Raw genomic sequence first — 19,841 nt, forward strand, 5'->3', positions numbered from 1 at the left:
GTAATAATAGCATCATGTCCCAAAAAACAATGTACAGACTGGAACCATAATTAAAAACACTTGATTGATAAAAAACGCTATCTTCTTTGCCTTCAGTGAGCTGTAGTTGTAATGTTAATGATCAGAGATCACCATAATAAGAATGATATTAATGAAGTAGTTTGAAATATTGTGAGAATAATCAAAATGTGACAGAGACATCAAGGGAGCAAATTCTGTTGGAAAGATGGTGCCAAATAGACTTACTCAATGCAGGGTTGCCACAAACCTTCATAATTAAAAAAAAAAAAACCACCACCACACTACCTGTGAAGCATAATAAAGCACAGTAAAATGAGATATGCTTGTACACAACAAGGACTACACACTGGAAAAATAGTTTGGAAAATTCAAAAGAGCTCTAGCCCTCAACAAGGAAAAAAACACACTCAGAATGTCCAGTTCTCAACAAAAACTTATAAAACACACAAACAGGAAAATATGCCCCATTCACAAGAAAAAAGAATTTGACAGAAACTACCACTGAGGAACTCCAAACATTGAGACAGAACACTGAACATTTCCATGTGGAAATTAAACAATACACTCTTAAAGGACCAATAGGTCAAAAAAGAAACCACAAGGGAAATAACAAAATACTTTGAGACAAATAGAAACAAAAACACAACATTAGAAACTTAATAAGATGCAGCAAAAGCAGTAGAAAGAGGAAAACTTTTAGCTCTAAACATCTACACTGGAAAAGAACAATCTCAAACCAATAACCCAAGTGCATACCCTGCTGCTGCTGCTGCTGCTGCTAAGTTACATCAGTCGTGTCCGACTCTGTGCGACCCCAGAGATGGCAGCCCACCAGGCTCCCCCGTCCCTGGGATTCTCCAGGCAAGAACACTGGAGTGGGTTGCCATTTCCTTCTCCAACGCAAGAAAGTGAAAAGTGAAAGTGAAGTCGCTTAGTCGAGCTGACTCTTAGCGACCCCCTGGTCTGCAGCCCACCAGGCTCCTCAGTCCATGGAATTTTCCAGGCAAGAGTACTTGAGTGGGGTGCCATTGCCTTCTCCGAGTGCATACCCCAAGGAACCAGAAAAAGAAAATTTAACCCAAAGCTAGCTGCTGCTGCTGCTGCTGCTGCTGCTGCTGCTGCTGCTGTGAGGCTTCGGTTGTGTCCAACTCTGTGCGACCCCAGGGACTGCAGCCCACCAGGCTCCCCCATCCCTGGGATTCTCCAGGCAAGAGTACTGGAGTGGGTTGCCATTGCCTTCTCCATCCAACACTAGCAGAAGGAAAGAAATAATCAAAACTGACTCAAGAAAAAATATTAAGTATGAATAGAACTGTAACAAGTAAGAAAACTGAATCAAAAATTAAAAACCTCCTAACAAAGAAAAGCCCAGGTCTAGATGGCTTCATGTGAATTTATCAATCCTTCCTAAAGTCCTCCAAAAAATGTGAAAAGGAGAAAATACTTCCTAACTTATTCTATGAGATCAGCACACTCTGATACCCAAGTCAGACAAAGACACTGTGAGAAAACTACAGGTCAATATCCTTTATGAATATAAAGATAAAACTTAACAAAATACTAGCAAATCAAGTTCAGCAGCATATAAAAGGGACTGCATGTCACAAAGCCAAGGGGGACTCATTCTGAGGATGCAAGGGTATTTCAACATAACAAATCACCAAACAGAATGATGGGGAAAAAAAGCATCATCCCAACTGATGCAAAAAAAAAATAAAAATTTCTACAAAAGTCAATACCCTTTCTGATAAAATCATTAAATAAAATAGGAACTAAAGGGAACTTACTCAACATGATAAAGGCCATATATGAAAAACCCACAGCTAAACTAATAAAACGGTTAAAATGTTAAATTTCATGTTATGTAAATTCCTCGGTATTCATCTTAAGTCATTCTGAGGGTTTTACCTAAGAAACAATGGATTAGAAAAGAATGGGTGGTGCAGTGGTAAAGAACCCGCCTGCCAGTGCAGGAGATGTAAGACACATGGGTTCAGTTCCTGGATTGGGAACATCCCCTGGAAAAGGAATTGGCAACCCACTCCAGTATTCTTGCCTGGAAAATTCAATGGACAAGAGGAGTCTGGTGGGCCACAGTCCACAGGGTTGCAAAGAGTCAGACACCACTGAGCACACACTACAGACCAAAACCAGGAGCAGAACAAAAACATCAGAAATAGGGTGGTGAAAGGCATGAAATTAGCCTAATAGAGCAAGACCAAAGTAAAGACAAAAATAAAGGCCGAGCATTGAGAGGAAAATGTGCCATCACGTGAACTTTCTTATTTTCTGCCTGTGCTGCACGACTTACAGGATCTCAGTTTGCCAACAGGGGAGCAAACCCACACCCCAGGTAGTGAATGCGTGGGGTCCTAACTACTGGACTATCACGGAATTCCCCACCACCTGAATTTTATGCGTCTTTTTCTCCTACTAGTCCCAGTGAAGGTTCTCTCATTTGTTTCTAGCTAAGCATATCCAATGTAAACTACCATACAGTTATGGGTAACAGCCAAGAAAGAGATTTTGTTTCATGGGAAAAGGTGGAAAAGACAGGACATTTACCATCTCGTAAGCAAATGTTTCTTGTCTGCAGGCTCGATCTATCCTTAAGGTTTCTTCCCGGTGTTTCAGAAGCCTCTTTCTAACCCTGTTACAAGAAAAATCAGACTTCAATATTTTGCAGGGCTTCAAAAATATCTTTACTATTTAGCTTTTTATTCTGAACTAATTTTAGACTTAAAGAAAGGCTGAAAAAATATTACAGAGTTCCCTTATATCTCTTACCCAATTTTCCCTGTTAACATCTTACCTGTTCAGAGATTATTGAGACCAGGAAATTAACATTAATACAGTATTATTAACTATAAAACTTTTTCAAATTTCACCAATTATTAAGTTTAGTGCTTCTTTTATCTGTCTCAGGATCCTATGCAAACACTTTTTTATTTCTCCTTTCCCCTCCAGTCTTTTAAAGTTCCTCAGTCTGTCTTTCATCATCTTGACACTTTGAAAAAACCCTAATCAGTGATTTTGTAGAATGTCCTTAATTGCTGTTTCCTTGTAATTGGAGTAAGCTTATATTCTTTGGGCAAGAATACCATAAGATCATGTCCTCACTGTATCATCATGAGGTTAACAATGTCATTCATAATATTAATATCTTATTCCTGGAGATACTTAGCTTGTTTAAGTTCCTATCTGCCAGGTTCCCACACTAGAAAGATATTTTCTTTTCCTTTGTACCTGGTAAGTGTTTGGGGGATGGGGGGGAGATACTTTGAGACTATGCAAATCTTGTTTCTCTTGAAACTTTCATCCAGTAATTTATCATTCACTAGTAGATTTCGTCTGCAACATGTATTACTGTGGTTTATGCCTAACAATGATCCTCTATTTTCTCCTTTAACATTCATTTATTGGTATTATGAATATTACCTCTTTCTTCCCACTTATTTATTTGGTTACTTGTATTAGTACGAATTCATAAATATTTACCTTATTCTATAGGTTAAAATCTGTATTGTTATTAGTATTAGTATTGTTATTCGGTTGTTCAAATTATTCTAGCTTTGGCCATTAGAAGCTCCTGTTCTATCAACAAGTTCTCAAAATTTTTGTTTTTCATATTTAACCATTTCCTTATTTTATGGTGCCATAAAATGCTCAAGGCTCACCCTTCAGCATTTTCATGTCTCAGCCCTAAATCAGCCACTCCTGCTAGGAGACCTAGTTCCTTCACTGGAAAGGCTTAGAGACTTGTATCTGAGCATGAGGCATTCTCACTGTCCCTGCAGTCACTGCTTCCAGGACTCTCAGCAGAGTAGGAAACATACTGTGTGTGTGTTCAGTCGAGTCTGACTCTTTGTGACCCCGTGGACTGCAGTCTGCCAGGCTCTTCTGTCCATGAGATTTTTCAGGCAAGAATACTGGAGTGGGTTGCCATTTCCTCCTCCACAGAATCTTCCTGACCCAGGGATCGAACCCGCGTCTCTTGCACTGGCAGGTGGATTCTTTATGACTGACCCACCAGGGAAGCCTCAAAGGAAAAATACACGAAACCACACATGTACACACAGCTGTGTTTCTGTGTTTTTCTGTTACATATTTTTAAATCCATGGTTTAAAGTAATACTTCTAATCCCAAGAATCACAGGATTCATTTTAGCCTTCAACCTTTCCTTGTTTACAATTTTTCTCCACAAGTGAGAAACGCAGCTCCCTGTATCTAAATCTATTTGCTTAAGTGTTTGGTTCTTTAAAATACATGGTTTCAGAACTGCTAACCTGCTAACACCCCTGTGAAAACCACAAATCATGAACAGTTCTTCTTGTCTTCAGCCTTACAACACTGAATCAAAGTATGCTTTTGTACAGAATCAGATTAGATCTTTTTTCCTAATTCTCTTCAGTGTTGTTATGCTATTTACTTGTTACACAATTAGACTAACTACTTAAGTCTCCCCCAACATCCTGGCTGGTTTTAATTGTCTGATTACTTTTGAGGTGTGTAAAAGATATGTGAACCACTACTATGGTTCTAAGAGAGTTATAAAAGAGTTATAAAAAGTATATGTATTTAGAGAAGTGTCATTCCTTCTTTGTCTGGACCACTAACCTGTACCTGTTCCCTCCTTTCTTTCCAACCCTCTCCTATCTACCCACTGTGGGCCACAAACCTCTGCAGTTCTGATTTATCCTCTACTTTGTTTTGTTCAAATACATAGATACCTACAAATTTTCTTAGATTACTTTTTCTATCAGTCTGAGTTCAATTAGGAGAAAAAAATTAAACAGTAGCTAAGTGAAAGTGACAATCACTCAGTTGTGTCCGACTCTTTTCGATCCCATGGACTACAAAGTCCATGGAATTCTCCAGGTCAGAATACTGGAGTGGGTAGCCGTTCCCTTCTCTAGGGGATCTCCCCAACCCAGGAATCAAACCCAGGTTTCCAGCACTGTGGGCGGATTCTTTGCTGTCTGAATCACCAGGGAAGCCCAAACAGTAACCAGACAAAGCTTAATCTAATGAATTATTAACTTAGGACTGAGGGATGAGGGAATGGCAAGTAAGAAGTAGGAAATCTGGAGAATACAGGAATAGCAGGAATAGGATACGCAAGGCGTATCCTCCCTTGTGCTAAGAAAGAAAACCCAAAGGCGGCTCCCTTTTCTTCCCCCAGGACTCAGATCCAGACCTTGTAGGAGGGGGAACGGCTGTGACTTGCTGAATGTCAGAGAAGTTGCCAGGGTACATCAGTGAAAACTGCTGGAAATCTGCCCGCAAGGGTGCCAGGAAAAGCTTTTATAGGGAGGTTTCAAGTGGAGTGGAGTGGCGGAGAAAGCAGCTGTGTTCCTGACTGCCTGGTAACACAGGAGCTGGGTGCTTGGGAAGCGCAGCAGGTCCTTGCTAAACACTGGACCAAGAAGCAAAACTCTGTCCTCACTAAAGTTTAGCCTGTGCCCTTTACTGACAAAACTTACTTAATACTGTGCCAGCTGGGAAAGGAAAAATATTTAAAGAGCTGAGACTCATTTTTACAGAGCAGGCAACAAGGGAACATTTTTAGATGAAAGCCAATAAATTGATACTCAGTAATATTTCTTACATAAAGGGGAGCATATGCTTTTGGGCTTTGCTTTTTTTTCACAAATCAGTATTGCCTAGAAATCTATTGGTTCATCCTTCCTCATCTTTTAGCACAGCTGTACCATACTCCACTTGTGGATGTCCAATATAATTCCTTCGACATTCTCCTACATATGTGTATTTAGGATATTTCAAATATTTGCAGTTACAAACAATGCTGTAACGAATAACCTTGTGCATAATATACTTTCATATTGTTGGAGGTGTATCTTCAGCAGAGAATGCTAGAAGTTGGACTGCTGAGTCAAAAGTTAAGTGCCTGGGTAACTTTGTGTCGGGCATTACCAGATTTCCCCAGAGGAGCGTTGTCATCAGTTTACGTTTCCATCAGGAAGGTATAAAAATGCCTGCTTCCCCTCAGCCTCCTCAAAAGAATGTGTATTTTAAAATTTGTGCCAGTCTAATAGGAGAAAGGGTTTCCTTCGTGGCTCAGTAATAAAGAACAGACCTGTCAATGCAGACCTGGCTTGGGATGATCCCCTGGAATAGGAAATGGCAACCCACTTCAGTATTCTTGCCTGGACAATCTCATGGACAGAAGAGCCTGGTGGGCTATAGTCCATGGGGTCGCAGAGAGTCAGACACAACTTAGCAAACAACAACAATAAGAGAAAAAAGGTCATTTTAACTTTCATTTCTCTAATAATGAATATGCATGAACATTTTTTCATGTTTGTGAATCATTTTGATCCTTTTGTATGTGTGAATTATTGATTCGTATCTTTTTCCCATTTTCCCTTTGGGTTTTTGGTATTTGTCCCTTAACTTTTAAGGGCTTATGTATTAGGGTTATTTTCTCCAAGTTTGGCAGCATTTGACTTTATGGTGCTTTTTTTTCTCATGCAAAAATTTACATGTTTATGTAGTCAATTTTATCAATCTTTCCCTTTTATTATCTCTGGGTTTAAATCACAGTTAGAAAGCCTTTCACTATACCAAGGTAGGTATGTTTCATTCTCTACATTTTGATCCCAATCCCTTTGGAGTTTATTCTTGTGTACAGTGTCATACTAAACTCCCATATGCATTTGAATCTAACTGGACTTTCTCTTTTATTCTAAACGTCTATTTGTCTACTCATGAGCTAGTAACTATTCTAATTATAAAGACTTTGTCGTATATTTTAATATGTAGCAAAATTACTAGAAAGTCACAATTTTCTTCCCGCCACCCAATTTTTCCTAGTTATTCTTGCAAATATTCCATATGAAATTTATTATCAACTGTCTTAACTCCATGAAGGAACCAATACTTTGGTATTTTTATTGGGATTGTCCTTAATCTGTAAATTAACTTAGAAAGAACTGACAACAGCATAAAGCTGAGTATTTCTCTCAAAGAACAGAGGATATCTTTCAATTTTTTTCAAGATTTCTTCTGAGTCTTTCAGGAAGGTTTACAATTTTTGTTTACCTCAGCTTTACACATTTCTTGTTAAATGTATTCTTAAGTGTTTAATCTTTCTGACTACTGTAAATAGGAATTTTCTCCACCATTATGTCCTCTAGTTGTTTATTGTTTATATGAAGGCTATTATTTTTTATATATCAACTTTGTATCCTACCCTAACACTAAATTCTTTCGTTTTTGGCCTGTTTTAGCACTTATTTCTTTTCCAGGTAATACCATTTTATCATTCACAAATAGAGCTAATTTTTCTTCTTCATCTACTCTTACGTTTCTAATTGATTTCTTTTGTCAAACTGCATGGCTAATCCAACAGTACAAGGCTGCAAAGTAAGTGGAGATACTAGGCATGCTTGCCTTACTCCAGATCTTAGTAAGAATACCTGTACTGCTTTAATGCTTCTCTATTAAATAAGATACTAGCTTTACAACTAAGGCATACATATTTTACCATGTTGGAACAGTAGCCCCGTTAGAACAGTTCCATGTTGGAATGGCCCATTTTTTGAGTAAATTTTAGCTTTATTTTGTTGTAATCAGTGTTGTTTATATTTCTACTCTATGTATGGTACTGATTTTTCCTTTGTGACCTAATATAGAGCCAATTCTTCTGAATGTGCCAGGTAGTCTCTAACACAGGTTATAAATTTTATGTATATATTATATATATAGATATATATATCCATATCCATAAGACATATCCTACTCATTAGAGCTCTCAGTTGATCTGTCTTGTGCTGAGATTAGTATATTAAGGTGCCCTATTGTTAATGCATTTCTAGCTAATTTCTTATATCCCCTATAGTTTATTTTATAAAGCTTATATTCCCTATGGTTGTTTTATATTATTTGGTGTATATATAAGTATTTTCTCTTAACTGTGGTTTGTGGTTTTTAGCGTTAAAATGTGTCCTTTGTCAAGTGTAATGTTTTTGAGGCTTGAACTTTATTATTCTGATATCAAGACTATTGTGTGCATGTGCTAAGTTGCTTTAGTCATGTCTGACTCTGTGTGACCCTACGGACTGCAGCCTGCCAGGCTCCTCTGTCCATGGGATTCTCCAGGCAAGAATACTGGAGTGGGTTGCCATGCCCTTCTCCAGGGGATCTTCCCAACCCAGGAATTGAGCACACATCCCTACGTCTCCTGCATTGGCAGGCGGTTTCTTTACGTTGGCGCCACCTGGGAAGTCCATCAAAACCATTAATTACATCTGCTCAATTTCTTTCCATTCATCTGATATACATTTGTCCCACCACTTATTTTTAGTCTCTCTGGATTACTTTATTTTAGATGTGTTTATTGTCTCTTCAAGGTTTTTGTTTTGTAAGCCTAAACTACTTTCATAAGGCTGTAGAAAAACTGATGCCTATGGCCTCAATTCTATTACATTTCCTAATTATACATATTTTGTTATATTAGCTGTTTTTTTCCATTATGAGATGTGTTTTTTTTTGCTTGTCTCTTTTTTAGAAATTGGGAAGAAAGGCCTGGTATTTGCATTTTTGTTATAGAGTTGATAATTCTGGGTTAATTTTCCTAGGTAAGCAGTGAGACCTTTTAATTTGTAGATTTGGGTTTTCTTCCCAATTCTGGAAATTTTTCTTAGATTATATTTTTAAATATTCTATTTACAAGCTATTGAATTAAAAACAATGTTGCTTAACCTTCTGGGGTGACAAGTTTCAGTAGCACCCATATAGTAACAACTCTCTTATTCCTAGGAATTAAAATCTCTTTAAGCAGTAATAAAAATTTCAAAAATGCTGAAGATAAGTTATTCAGCTTGGTACGGATCAGGGAGAGCAGCAGTCTATCAACTGCCTTTTTCCTCTTAACATACATAAAAAGGAGTCCAGTAGCTCCTTCGGGGAAAATAAGTGCTAGAAATGTATTTTATGCCATAATCAAGGGGTCATGTACTTAGGTGCTGTTTTTCCTTTTATGTATTTAATTTATTGGTAGGGAGAAGAAAGGAAGGTTTAGGAGGGGAAAAGAAAGCACAGATACAGATTTTTGGCTTTTTGAGTAAGTCTGATTTACTTATGGTACTGTTTAGATTAATATTAGTTCTATTTTAAATATGTTTTAAAGTACATCAAAATAATCCCAGCTAAGAAATGCTGCACTAACTCCTTTTGCATTAGATTATACATATGCTGCTGCTAAGTCACGTCAGTCATGTCCGACTCTGTGCGACCCCATAGACGGCAGCCCACCAGGCTCCCAGAATCCCTGGGATTCTCCAGGCAACAATACTGGAGTGGGTTGCCATTTTCTTCTCCAGTGCATGAAAGTGAAAAGTGAAAGTGAAGTCCCTCAGTTGAGTCCAACTCTTCACGACCCCATGGACTGCAGCCCACCAGGCTCCTCCGTCCATGGGATTTCCCAGGCAAGAGTACTGGAGTGGGTTGCCATTGCCTTCTCCTGATTACACATATAATTCTACTCAAATTTCCCATGGAAGGGACCAGAAGACAACCAAGGTGATTCAGTTGACTCTAGTAACAGAAAATAGCCAGTGTGTGAAGTAGTCTGAAAATTACCATTTCATATAGCTTAATAAAGTCATTATAAGCCAATGAGCATGTCATTATAGCCAAAAAAAAGCCTACTTTATAATTACCATTGACTTTCTTTTAGTCAATCTCAGAAAAAAATCACTTCCTTAGGTTCATACAAGTTTCATTTATCCCACTCATTCTACAAATATCTACTGACTCCCTATTATATGCCAAAATTCTAGGTATGGGGGACATGGCAGTGCATGTGACAGACACTATTTATGGACCTTTTAAGTCTAGAAGACAGAAAATTAAATAAGTGTGATGAATATTTCGATAGAGAAGAATTGGGGACCACATGAACATAACAGGGAAGCTAGATAGAGTCCACAGTCCTTCAGCTAACACTTGAAAAATGAGCAGAAGTCAGCAAGACCCAGGGATAAGGAATCGTGAGTGTTCTAGGCAAAGATCTAGGACGAGAGAGCACATTCTAGGAACAGAAAAAGTGTAACATGGCTGGAGCGCATAGAGCTGAAAAGGTCAGCAAGATCCCTTCTATAGAGGCCTCTGTGATCCATTTAAGAACAAAGGTTTTAAAAAAGAGAGTGACACAATCAGATATGCATTATACGAAAAAAAAATTCCAACTAATCAATCAACAACAGTTCAAAGGCACTAACTGGAGCAAAGCAGTACTATAGGCTTAAGGGCAATTCAAAGATGAAGGAGCTGGACTCTGAATGAGTCTTCAAATACTTTAGGAATGTTAGAAGTGCTCTAGACATTACAAGAGCATCTACTCCCTAAGGGAGACAGATAGGTTGCAGAGATGTGGAAAGGAATCTTAGGGACTCAAAGAAAGAGTAGGGTTCCGCTGGGAGAGGGGCCATGTGCATCCTGAGCCACTGAAAGAGAAAATGGTTGAAAATGTATCAAGAAAGGCAGATTTGGGCTATGTGGAAGGTTTCAAATGAGGAATCTGAGTGAGGAATCTGTAATTCGTCCATAGAGGGGAGGCTGAGCCATTGACAATTTCTCAGCAAATGAGCACACTTAGGTGATAACATGATGGGGAAGTCAGAAGAAAAGACAGGAACCTTTTACAGTGCTCCAAGTGTTGCTAATGTAAATATCAGCAACAGGCATAAAAGAAACTGATTTGGCAATTACAAAAAAAAAAAAAAAACAAGATAGAGTCAAATCGCCTGAGTAAATTTTTGAGGGTGACAACAGAAAGGATAGGATAAAGGATGACAACATCGCTGAGATGGTGTGAAGTAGGCAGGTTACACACTGGAAATTACAAATTTCACTATTACATGCAGCTTCCCTATAACAGTATCATCATAGAGCAGCGTTTCTCAAGATACGGCTGGCAGACCAGAACTGACCTCTGAGCCATCTGTTATCCAATTAGTATAATGAGAGGAAGCATTTAGAAATGATCACACTTATATGACAGTAATCTTACAGTTGAATTTAGTAATAAAAATCCTGGAGTTCTACCGTGCTTATCTTTTAACTTCATTTTTCTAGTAATTCATTTTTATCCTATTTTACAAATGTATAGATCTGACAGAAAATTTAAAAAAAACTTAGTCCTTTTACCACACCATCAGAGTATTTAGCTTGCACCCAAAAATCTAAGCAGATTAACTGTACTTTTGTGAACATTTAAAAATAAACACAAATTTGAATATGGAGTAGATATTAGAGGGAATGCATCAACTGTTAATTTTCTTAGGTATAATAATACTTCTCTGATTTAGTAGGAGAATGATACTTTTAGGAGTTAACACTGATGTATTTAGCTATGAATCAGATCTGCAACTTACCGTAACAGTTAAGCAATAGAAAAAGACACACAGCAGCTACCTCAGTTACATACAGCTAAATCAAATAGGGCCAAATGTCAACAGCGGTTGACATTTGGGGGTGGCGGGGGGTGGGGAAGAGGGTCGCAAGGAGTAGATCAAGACTGAGCGACTAAGCACACACATGATAACAATACCATACTGTCAACTTCTGAATAATATAATGTTGGAAAAAATAGTTAAATAAGTATCTTGTAATAAAAGTTAAGTCCTCCATACCCCAAAGTCACCAGGTCAGTATTTTCTGGGATGACTTCTGGATCCTCCCCTTCTTCAAGGCACCTCAGTTTATCAAGACTAAAACAAAAACACACACAAAAAAGCAATCACGCAACCATTTGGATTGTGTCCCAAATACATCACTGAATAATCAGAGAGCGAGAATTAAAGGCGAATTCTGCGCCGATACTCTATTAATGAAAAGGATACATGGCTGACTGAAGTCGGCCAATATTGTTTAATGGAGAAAGAGATCGTTACTGATTTTTATATTTTCATCCAAAATAAGACACTTTGAAGAAAATCTTAGTAATGGCATACTCAAAAGATCCCCAAAAGAGACCACAGGCAATCAAGGTTTTAACACTGTTGTGGTTAAATCTCCTTCCAGTCTCATCATCACTAAGGTTCCTCCGTCGTCAAAGTGTCTGTCAATGACAGATACACGTCGCAGCTACTCTGACTACTTTCCTATATTAATAAGCACTTTAAAAACTAGTGAATAGAAAAATTAATCTTTGATGCAGCTGCCTCGTCCCTTTTCTCCAACTAGAAGAAATCGTGCATTCCCCTCGCTGGACTTCTCCCGTTGTTCCGGGAAAGCTTTGATAGGGCGGCCCTTCTACTCCGGGGAGTAAACCATAGGCCCGCCCAAGGATGAGTCCTGGGGCAGCCCAGAAGTAAGGCTGCACCCCGGATGACTCCAAACAGCAAGAGTCTCCTCGGCCCCGCACTCACCCGCACACCGCCCTCAGCTCGGCTGCCGTTTCCAGGCTGCAGCCCAGATCGCGGGCCACGGCGGCATCCTCGCAGCCGGAGTCGGTGACTTCTCGGCCCCCCGGCAGGTCCTTCAGCGACAGGTCCTCTTCCCCGCGCAGCCGGCCACGCCACAGCTCCCCGAAGGCGGCCACATGGAAAGCCTGCGTGTTTAGTTCAGGAAACTCGTACTCTGGAAAGTTAAAGCCGCCACTGCTGGGGACCGGGTCCTTCCTGCCATCCATTCCACCGCACGCTGGGTCGCCTCGGCTGTCTTCAGCCATGTTCGCCCCACTCCCTTCCCTGCGAACAGCGGCTGATCAAGGCCTCGCGGGGCGTGCTGGGACCTGTAGTTGCGCGTGACTCAGTATGGCGGGGAGCCGCGCTGCACTGGCGAAGCTTTACACACTACATTTCCCGGCAGGCTCCGAGTCGGACCCGCCCTGGGCGGGGTACCGCAAGCCTCCGCGTGCAGGGTTTGAGCGCATTGTTCTCCGCTTCATTCGCACAGCTGAGCCGTTGCGGCTGTTTGCTGCGGCCAGAGTGGCTGGGTTCTCAGCCCCCACCGTTAGGCAGCATCGCTCTCCTACGGAGCAGGGCGGCGCTGACATGCCCTTTGGTCTCGCTCTTCCTTTTTTCTCGGCCCCAGGGCTCAGGACGTTTCCTTGACTCCAGGGTTCATGAGTTGCGCTGCTGCCTCAGTGCCCCAGAGTCTGAGAGACTTGGGACACAACCAGCTCTCCAGATCCAGTTCCTTTAGAACCTCACCAACGGCCCCATGAGCTTCCCAGGTGGCCCAGTGGTGGCTCAGTGGTAAAGAATCCGACAGCCTGACAAAGAGAACAGACTTGTGAAGGGGGTGGGGGGAGGAGAGGGTGGGACAAATTGGGAGAGTACCATTGAAACATATATATTGCCATATGCAAAATAGATAGCCAGTGGGAATTTGCTGTATGACACAGGGAGCTCAAACCCCCTGTTCTGTGACAGCCTGGAGCAGTGGGATGAAGTGCAAAGTGGGAGGGAGGTTCAAGTCAGCGGACATTTGTATACCTATGACTGAGTCATGTCGATGTATGGTAGAAATCAACACAACATTGTAAAGCAATTTATTCTCCAATTAAAATTGTAAAAAATACAGATGGCTGTTGAAAAAAAAAAATATCCACTTGCCAGTGTAGGGGAGAACTCCAACAACACCCTTTCCAGGCAGGTATTTATCATCCCCATTGTGCTATTTGAGGAAGGAGTTAACTGCTAGTTAACAGAAGCAAGGTCAGAATCGCTGGACTTTTATCTATAAACTAAAAAAACTCTCCATATTTAGGACTTAAGGAGGTACCCTAGACAAAGCTTGTGTCAGCCACTGGAATGGTTGGGGGCAGGGGGAACCAAGGGTTTAAGTAAGCAAAGGCAGAAAATAGACAGAAGTTGGATGACTTGGAATAGTGGGGCTAAGGTCGTCTTCTCCCCTAAACTTGCCATGCTGTAAGCCTGTGATTTCTTTCATCTTTAGCTAGTTTGAGTTGAATTCTTCCAATCTGAGTACAATTAGTCTTTTCAGGGCCTGTAAACCTTGGTCCAAATCCCTTTATTCCAGAGAATGAGGTTACAGTTTCAGGTAGAACTCTAACATATATTCAGGGATTCAGTAACATTTTCTCTGAAGCGGAAGTGTAGATGAGGATGGTTCCTGAGAAGCAGTGGGAAGGGGTGGGGCCGGATGGAACACCGCAGGGAAAGATGGTTCATTTTGGAACTGCATCTTGAGCTGTGTGGATCTCAGGGTCAAGTAGGGAAGGATTATTGTGGCTTCCTTGGTGGCTCAGAGGTTAAAGCATCTGCCTGCAATGCTGGAGACCTGGGTTCAATTCCTGGGTCGGGAAGATCCCCTGGAGAAGGAAATGGCAACCCACTCCAGTATTCTTGCCTGGAGAATCCCATGGATGTAGGAGCCTGGTGGGCTACAGTCCACGGGGTTGCAAAGAGTCGGATACGACTGAGCGACTTCACTTCAGGGAAGGATTAGTGGTGAGTACCACTCAGCTTTCCCTTGAGTCTTCTCATCAGAGGCCCCTCTGCAGAATAAAGCTGAAGGAGTCTGGAAGAGCCTCTGCAGCATAAAAATTATTTTGAGCTGAAGGCATTTGAGAATTGAATTTTTTTCAGAACTCCATTATCTAACTAAATGTGAAGACTTCCCAAAGGACTCCATTTTCATAAATCCCCTCCCACAACTAGAGATCCCTGATTTGGGACGATCCCCTGGAGAAGGAAAAGGCTACCCACTCCAGTATTGTGGCCTGGAGAATTCCATAGACTGTATAGTCCATGGGGTCGCAAAGAGTCAGACAGGACTGAGCGGCTTTCACTTTCACAACTAGAGAAGGTGGGCTAGAGGGCATCACAGGCATACATGGTCATAAAGCTGTATCTTCCTTCACTTCTCCTAAGGAGAACTTGAAAGCCGTTTGCTTTCCTGAAACTGCCTGCTCCCCTTCCCCTCATCCTGTTAAGATAGTACAAAAGCCCAAATTCTAACTGCCTCCTAGAGTCACATTTTTCTGTGAACTCTTGTTAATTCGTCTTTTGTCCGTTTAATTCACAGGCCCCAAATGACAATATAAAAGTTTAGAAGAAGTTTTTTCTCTGATAACATAGCTGGGACAAAGGCAGCTTCTGGCCCTGTGGCAAATTTGGCAGAAAATGGGACTATTGTTAGACCTAACTCTAGGACCAGACAAAAGCAGAAAGGAGGTAGAAAGAGTCTACCATTGCAGGAAAGAGTCCTTATAAATCTGGGTGAGCTTTGTATGATTTCTGATAGAGAAAAACAGAAACAAAAAAACTAAGATTTCCCAATTGTGGATGTTGGAACCAACCACTAAGTTGAGATGGTAGCATTAGTTGAGAAGGAAAATGGCAATCCACTCCAGTATTCTTGTCTGGGAAATCCCACAGACAGAGGAGCCTGGTGGGCTACAAGTTCATGGGGTCGCAAAGAGTTGAGAGATGGGATAGTGGTAGCATAAACCAAAATCATGGCTCTTGGTTGAAAAGTAGGAATAGGGAGACATGAGCTCCCAAAGTCTGAGCATTCGTTTCCTCACTTGGATGGCGTCACCACTGATTTTTGAAATAGAAGTTCTGTTGGAACACAGTCATGTTTATTTGATTTCATAAAGTTTATGACTGTTTTTGCATTACGACAGCAGAGTTTAGTAGTTTCAGAAGACTGGTCTGCAAAGCCTGAAATATTTACTATCTGGCCCTTTATAGGTGTTAACTAGACTTACTGTGTGATCATTTCACAATATATACAAATATTGATTCATCTGAAACCAGTGCGTTATATCTCAATAAAAATTAAAAAATGTAATTATAGTAAAAATGTTTGCTGACTCCTTTTGTAAATGGTGATGTGCTTCTTTTCAAAACTTATTTTATTGAAGTATAGTTGTTTTGCAAGATTGCATTTATTTCTGTTGTACACCAAAGTGATTCAGTTATAGATATTCTTTTTCATATTCTTTTCTGTTATGGTTTAGTACAGGATATTGAATATAGTTCCCTTGTTGTTTATCCAGTCTACATATAATAGTTTGCATGTACCAATCCCAAACTTCCAATCCATTCCTCCCCCAGCTTCTTGGCAACCACAAGTCTGTTCTCCATGTTGCTTATTTCTCTAAGAATAGAGGTCTTATGGAAATCCAAAACATGAACTGAAGTGTTCATGGCGTCTGACGCCAGGAATCCACACTACATTTTCTTCCAAGGCTTTTTGGCTTTCATTGTGCACATCCGCTCCACTCCTTTCCCCTCTATCGGGTAGTTCTCACTGGGTCTGTATGTACACTGCTAAATGGTGGGGGAATCTCCCCTTCTAGCTAGGTTAGAAAGGAGGAGATAGTAAAGATTTAATTAAAGTTGGCACCACCCCCTCACCGCCCCCCCCCCCCCACCAGGATGGTAAGGAGAGCCAATGTACACCTCCGGTCACGAAAGCTAGTCCCAGGGAGACAAAAAAAAAACAATCCCTTCTCAACACAATTCCTCTTTTGCAACTTGTCAAATTAATGCCATTTTCACATGTGTTTTCTTTGTATGTGATTGGTCATGGAAGCTGAGAAGAAACCACTCACCTTGGAGAGTGTGCCCTGCTTTTTAGGGATGTTTCTGAAGATGTTAAGCATATCAAACACCACGGATTGCCCTCACCCTCCCAGAGTCAGCAGTGACTAAACAAAGCAAAGCCTCTCAGGGGCTCAAGTTCACAAGTCCCAGCCAAAGATAGGAGGACTGTCCTCTTCCTATAGGCAGGGCAAGGGCTTACTGAGGGAGTGGGCGGGTGTGGGGGCACTTCACTGAGGGCTTCAAAGAGAGACTACATAGCTGGAGAAGAGTTTACGAAGGAGGGAGAGAGGGAGCATTTATGAGATTCCCTGTTTCTGAAGATCTAGTCTGGAAGGCATTTTCTGGTGTGTAGCAAAATAAAGTCCGACACCGTTACAGCCTGCCCCTGGGTGATGAACTTCAGTACGTTGCTCATAATACTGTGTGTCTGGTCATGGGAGACTGAGCAGTGCAGATTGTCAGGAAGGACTATTTAGGACCCTCTGATGGCTGGAATGCAAAAGTAGGAAGTCAAAAAACACCTGGAGTAACAGGAAAATTTGGCCTTGGAATACGGAATGAAGCAGGGCAAAGACTAATAGAGTTTTGCCAAGAAAATGCACTGGTCATAGCAAACACCCTCTTCCAACAACACAAGAGAAGACTCTATACATGGACGTCACCAGATGGTCAACACCGAAATCAGATTGATTATATTCTTTGCAGCCAAAGATGGAGAAGCTCTATACAGTCAGCAAAAACAAGACCAGGAGCTGACTGTGGCTCAGATCATGAACTCCTTATTGCCAAATTCAGACTTAAATTGAAGAAAGTAGGGAAAACCACTAGACCATTCAGGTATGACCTAAATCAAATCCCTTAAGATTATACAGTGGAAGTGAGAAATAGATTTAAGGGCCTAGATCTGATAGACCCTGATGAACAGTGCCTGATGAACTATGGACTGAGGTTCGTGACATTGTACAGGAGACAGGGATCAAGACCCCATGGAAAAGAAATGCAAAAAAGCAAAATGGCTGTCTGGGGAGGCCTTCCAAATAGCTGTGAAAAGAAGAGAAGTGAAAAGCAAAGGAGAAAAGGAAAGATATAAGCATCTGAATGCAGAGTTCCAAAGAATAGCAAGAAGAGATAAGAAAGCCTTCCTCAGTGATCAATGCAAAGAAATAGAGGAAAACAACAGAATGGGAAAGACTAGAGATCTCTTCAAGAAAATGAGAGATACCAAGGGAACATTTCATGCAAAGATGGGCTCGATAAAGGACAGAAATGGTATGGACCTAACAGAAGCAGAAGATATTAAGAAGAGGTGGCAAGAATACACAGAAGAATTGTACAAAAAAGATCTTCACGACCCAGATAATCACGATGGTGTGATCACTGACCTAGAGCCAGACATCCTGGAATGTGAAGTCAAGTGGGCTTTAGAAAGCATCACTACGAACAAAGCTAGTGGAGGTGATGGAATTCCAGTTGAGCTGTTTCAAATCCTGGAAGATGATGCTGTGAAAGTGCTGCACTCAATATGCCAGCAAATTTGGAAAACTCAGCAGTGGCCACAGGACTGGAAAAGGTCAGTTTTCATTCCAATCCCAAAGAAAGGCAATGCCAAAGAATGCTCAAACTACCGCACAATTGCACTCATCTCACACGCTAGCAAAGTAATGCTCAAAATTCTCCAAGCCAGGTTTCAGCAATATGTGAACCATGAACTTCCTGATGTTCAAGCTGGTTTTAGAAAAGGCAGAGGAACCAGAGATCAAATTGCCAACATCTGCTGGATCATGAAAAAAGCAAGAGAGTTCCAGAAAAACATCTATTTCTGCTTTATTGACTATGCCAAAGCCTTTGACTGTGTGGATCACAATCAACTGTGGAAAATTCTTCAAGAGATGGGAATACCAGACCACCTGACCTGCCTCTTGAGAAATCTGTATGCAGGTCAGGAAGCAACAGTTAGAACTGGACATGGAACAACAGACTGGTTCCAAATAGGAAAAGGAGTACGTCAAGGCTGTATATTGTCACCCTGCTTATTTAACTTATATGCAGAGTACATCATGAGAAACTCTGGATTGGAAGAAGCACAAGCTGGAGTCAAGATTGCCGGGAGAAATATCAATCACTCAGATATGCAGATGATACCACCCTTATGGCAGAAAGTGAAGAGGAACTAAAAAGCCTCTTGATGAAAGTGAAAGTGGAGAGTGAAAAAGTTGGCTTAAAGCTCAACATTCAGAAAACGAAGATCATGGCATCCGGTCCCATCACTTCATGGGAAATAGATGGGGAAACAGTGGAAACAGTGTCAGACTTTATTTTTGGGGGCTCCAAAATCAGTGCAGATGGTGACTGCAGCCATGAAATTAAAAGATGCTTACTCCTTGGAAGGAAAGTTATGACCAACCTAAATAGCATATTCAGAAGCAGAGACATTACTTTGCCAACAAAGGTCCGTCTAGTCAAGGCTATGGTTTTTCCTGTGATCATGTATGGATGTGAGAGTTGGACTGTGAAGAAGGCTGAGCACCAAAGAATTGATGCTTTTGAACTGTGGTGTTGGAGAAGACTCTTGAGAGTCCCTTGGACTGCAAGGAGATCCAACCAGTCCATTCTGAAGGAGATCAGCCCTGGGATATCTTTGGAAGGAATGATGCTAAAGCTGAAACTCCAGTACTTTGGCCACCTCATGCGAAGAGTTGACTCATTGGAAAAGACTCTGATGCTGGGAGGGATTGGGGGCAGGAGGAGAAGGGGACGACAGAGAATGAGATGGCTGGATGGCATCACTGACTCGATGGACGTGAGTCTGAGTGAACTCCGGGAGTTGGTGATGGACAGGGAGGCCTGGTGTGCTGCGATTCATGGGGTCTCGAAGAGTCGGACACGACTGAGCAACTGAACTGAACTGAACTGATGGCTTTAGGGGAGCTCCAGCAAAGAGAGGGCAGGAGACAGGCCTGCAGCATTGGGACAGTGCCTCCCAGCACAGAGACAGTTGGACTGCTTTTCCCTAAAGGCAGATGAGAGGAGATGTGTACTGCTTTGCCCCACATGCTCCATATTCACATGATGCATAAGGACACGTGATAAGGTTGCCAGATCTAGCAAGTGAAAAGTGCAGGACGTTCACTTAGATTTGAATTTTGGAGATAAATAATGAGCGAATAGCTTTTTAATGTAAGTATATCCCATGTACTATCTGGGATATACTAAAAATTTTTTTGTTGTTTTTGTGGATCTGATATTCAAGTTTAACTATTCTTTATTTT

General features: G+C 41.1%; 1 protein-coding gene across 2 annotated transcripts in view; it reads right to left on the minus strand.

Annotated features, from left to right (window-relative positions):
* The window catches only part of SNAPC3 (small nuclear RNA activating complex polypeptide 3), a 41,497-nt gene extending 28,740 nt beyond the window's left edge, over window positions 1-12,757 (minus strand). Inside the window, exons 1-3 of one of the 2 annotated variants that reach the window (XM_027549200.1) lie at window positions 12,418-12,756; window positions 11,680-11,757; window positions 2,587-2,671 (exon numbers count right to left, since the gene is read on the minus strand). In XM_027549200.1, the coding sequence (XP_027405001.1) occupies window positions 2,587-2,671; window positions 11,680-11,757; window positions 12,418-12,719 (465 nt within the window). In that variant the 5' untranslated portion in view covers window positions 12,720-12,756. Of the gene's footprint in view, window positions 1-2,586; window positions 2,672-11,679; window positions 11,758-12,417 lie in introns of both variants that reach the window. The other variant, XM_027549201.1, reaches the window with a different exon arrangement.
* Window positions 12,758-19,841: the final 7,084 nt, after the last annotated feature.

The sequence above is a fragment of the Bos indicus x Bos taurus genome, chromosome 8 (assembly GCF_003369695.1).
Source record: "Bos indicus x Bos taurus breed Angus x Brahman F1 hybrid chromosome 8, Bos_hybrid_MaternalHap_v2.0, whole genome shotgun sequence".
Lineage (NCBI taxonomy): Eukaryota > Metazoa > Chordata > Mammalia > Artiodactyla > Bovidae > Bos > Bos indicus x Bos taurus.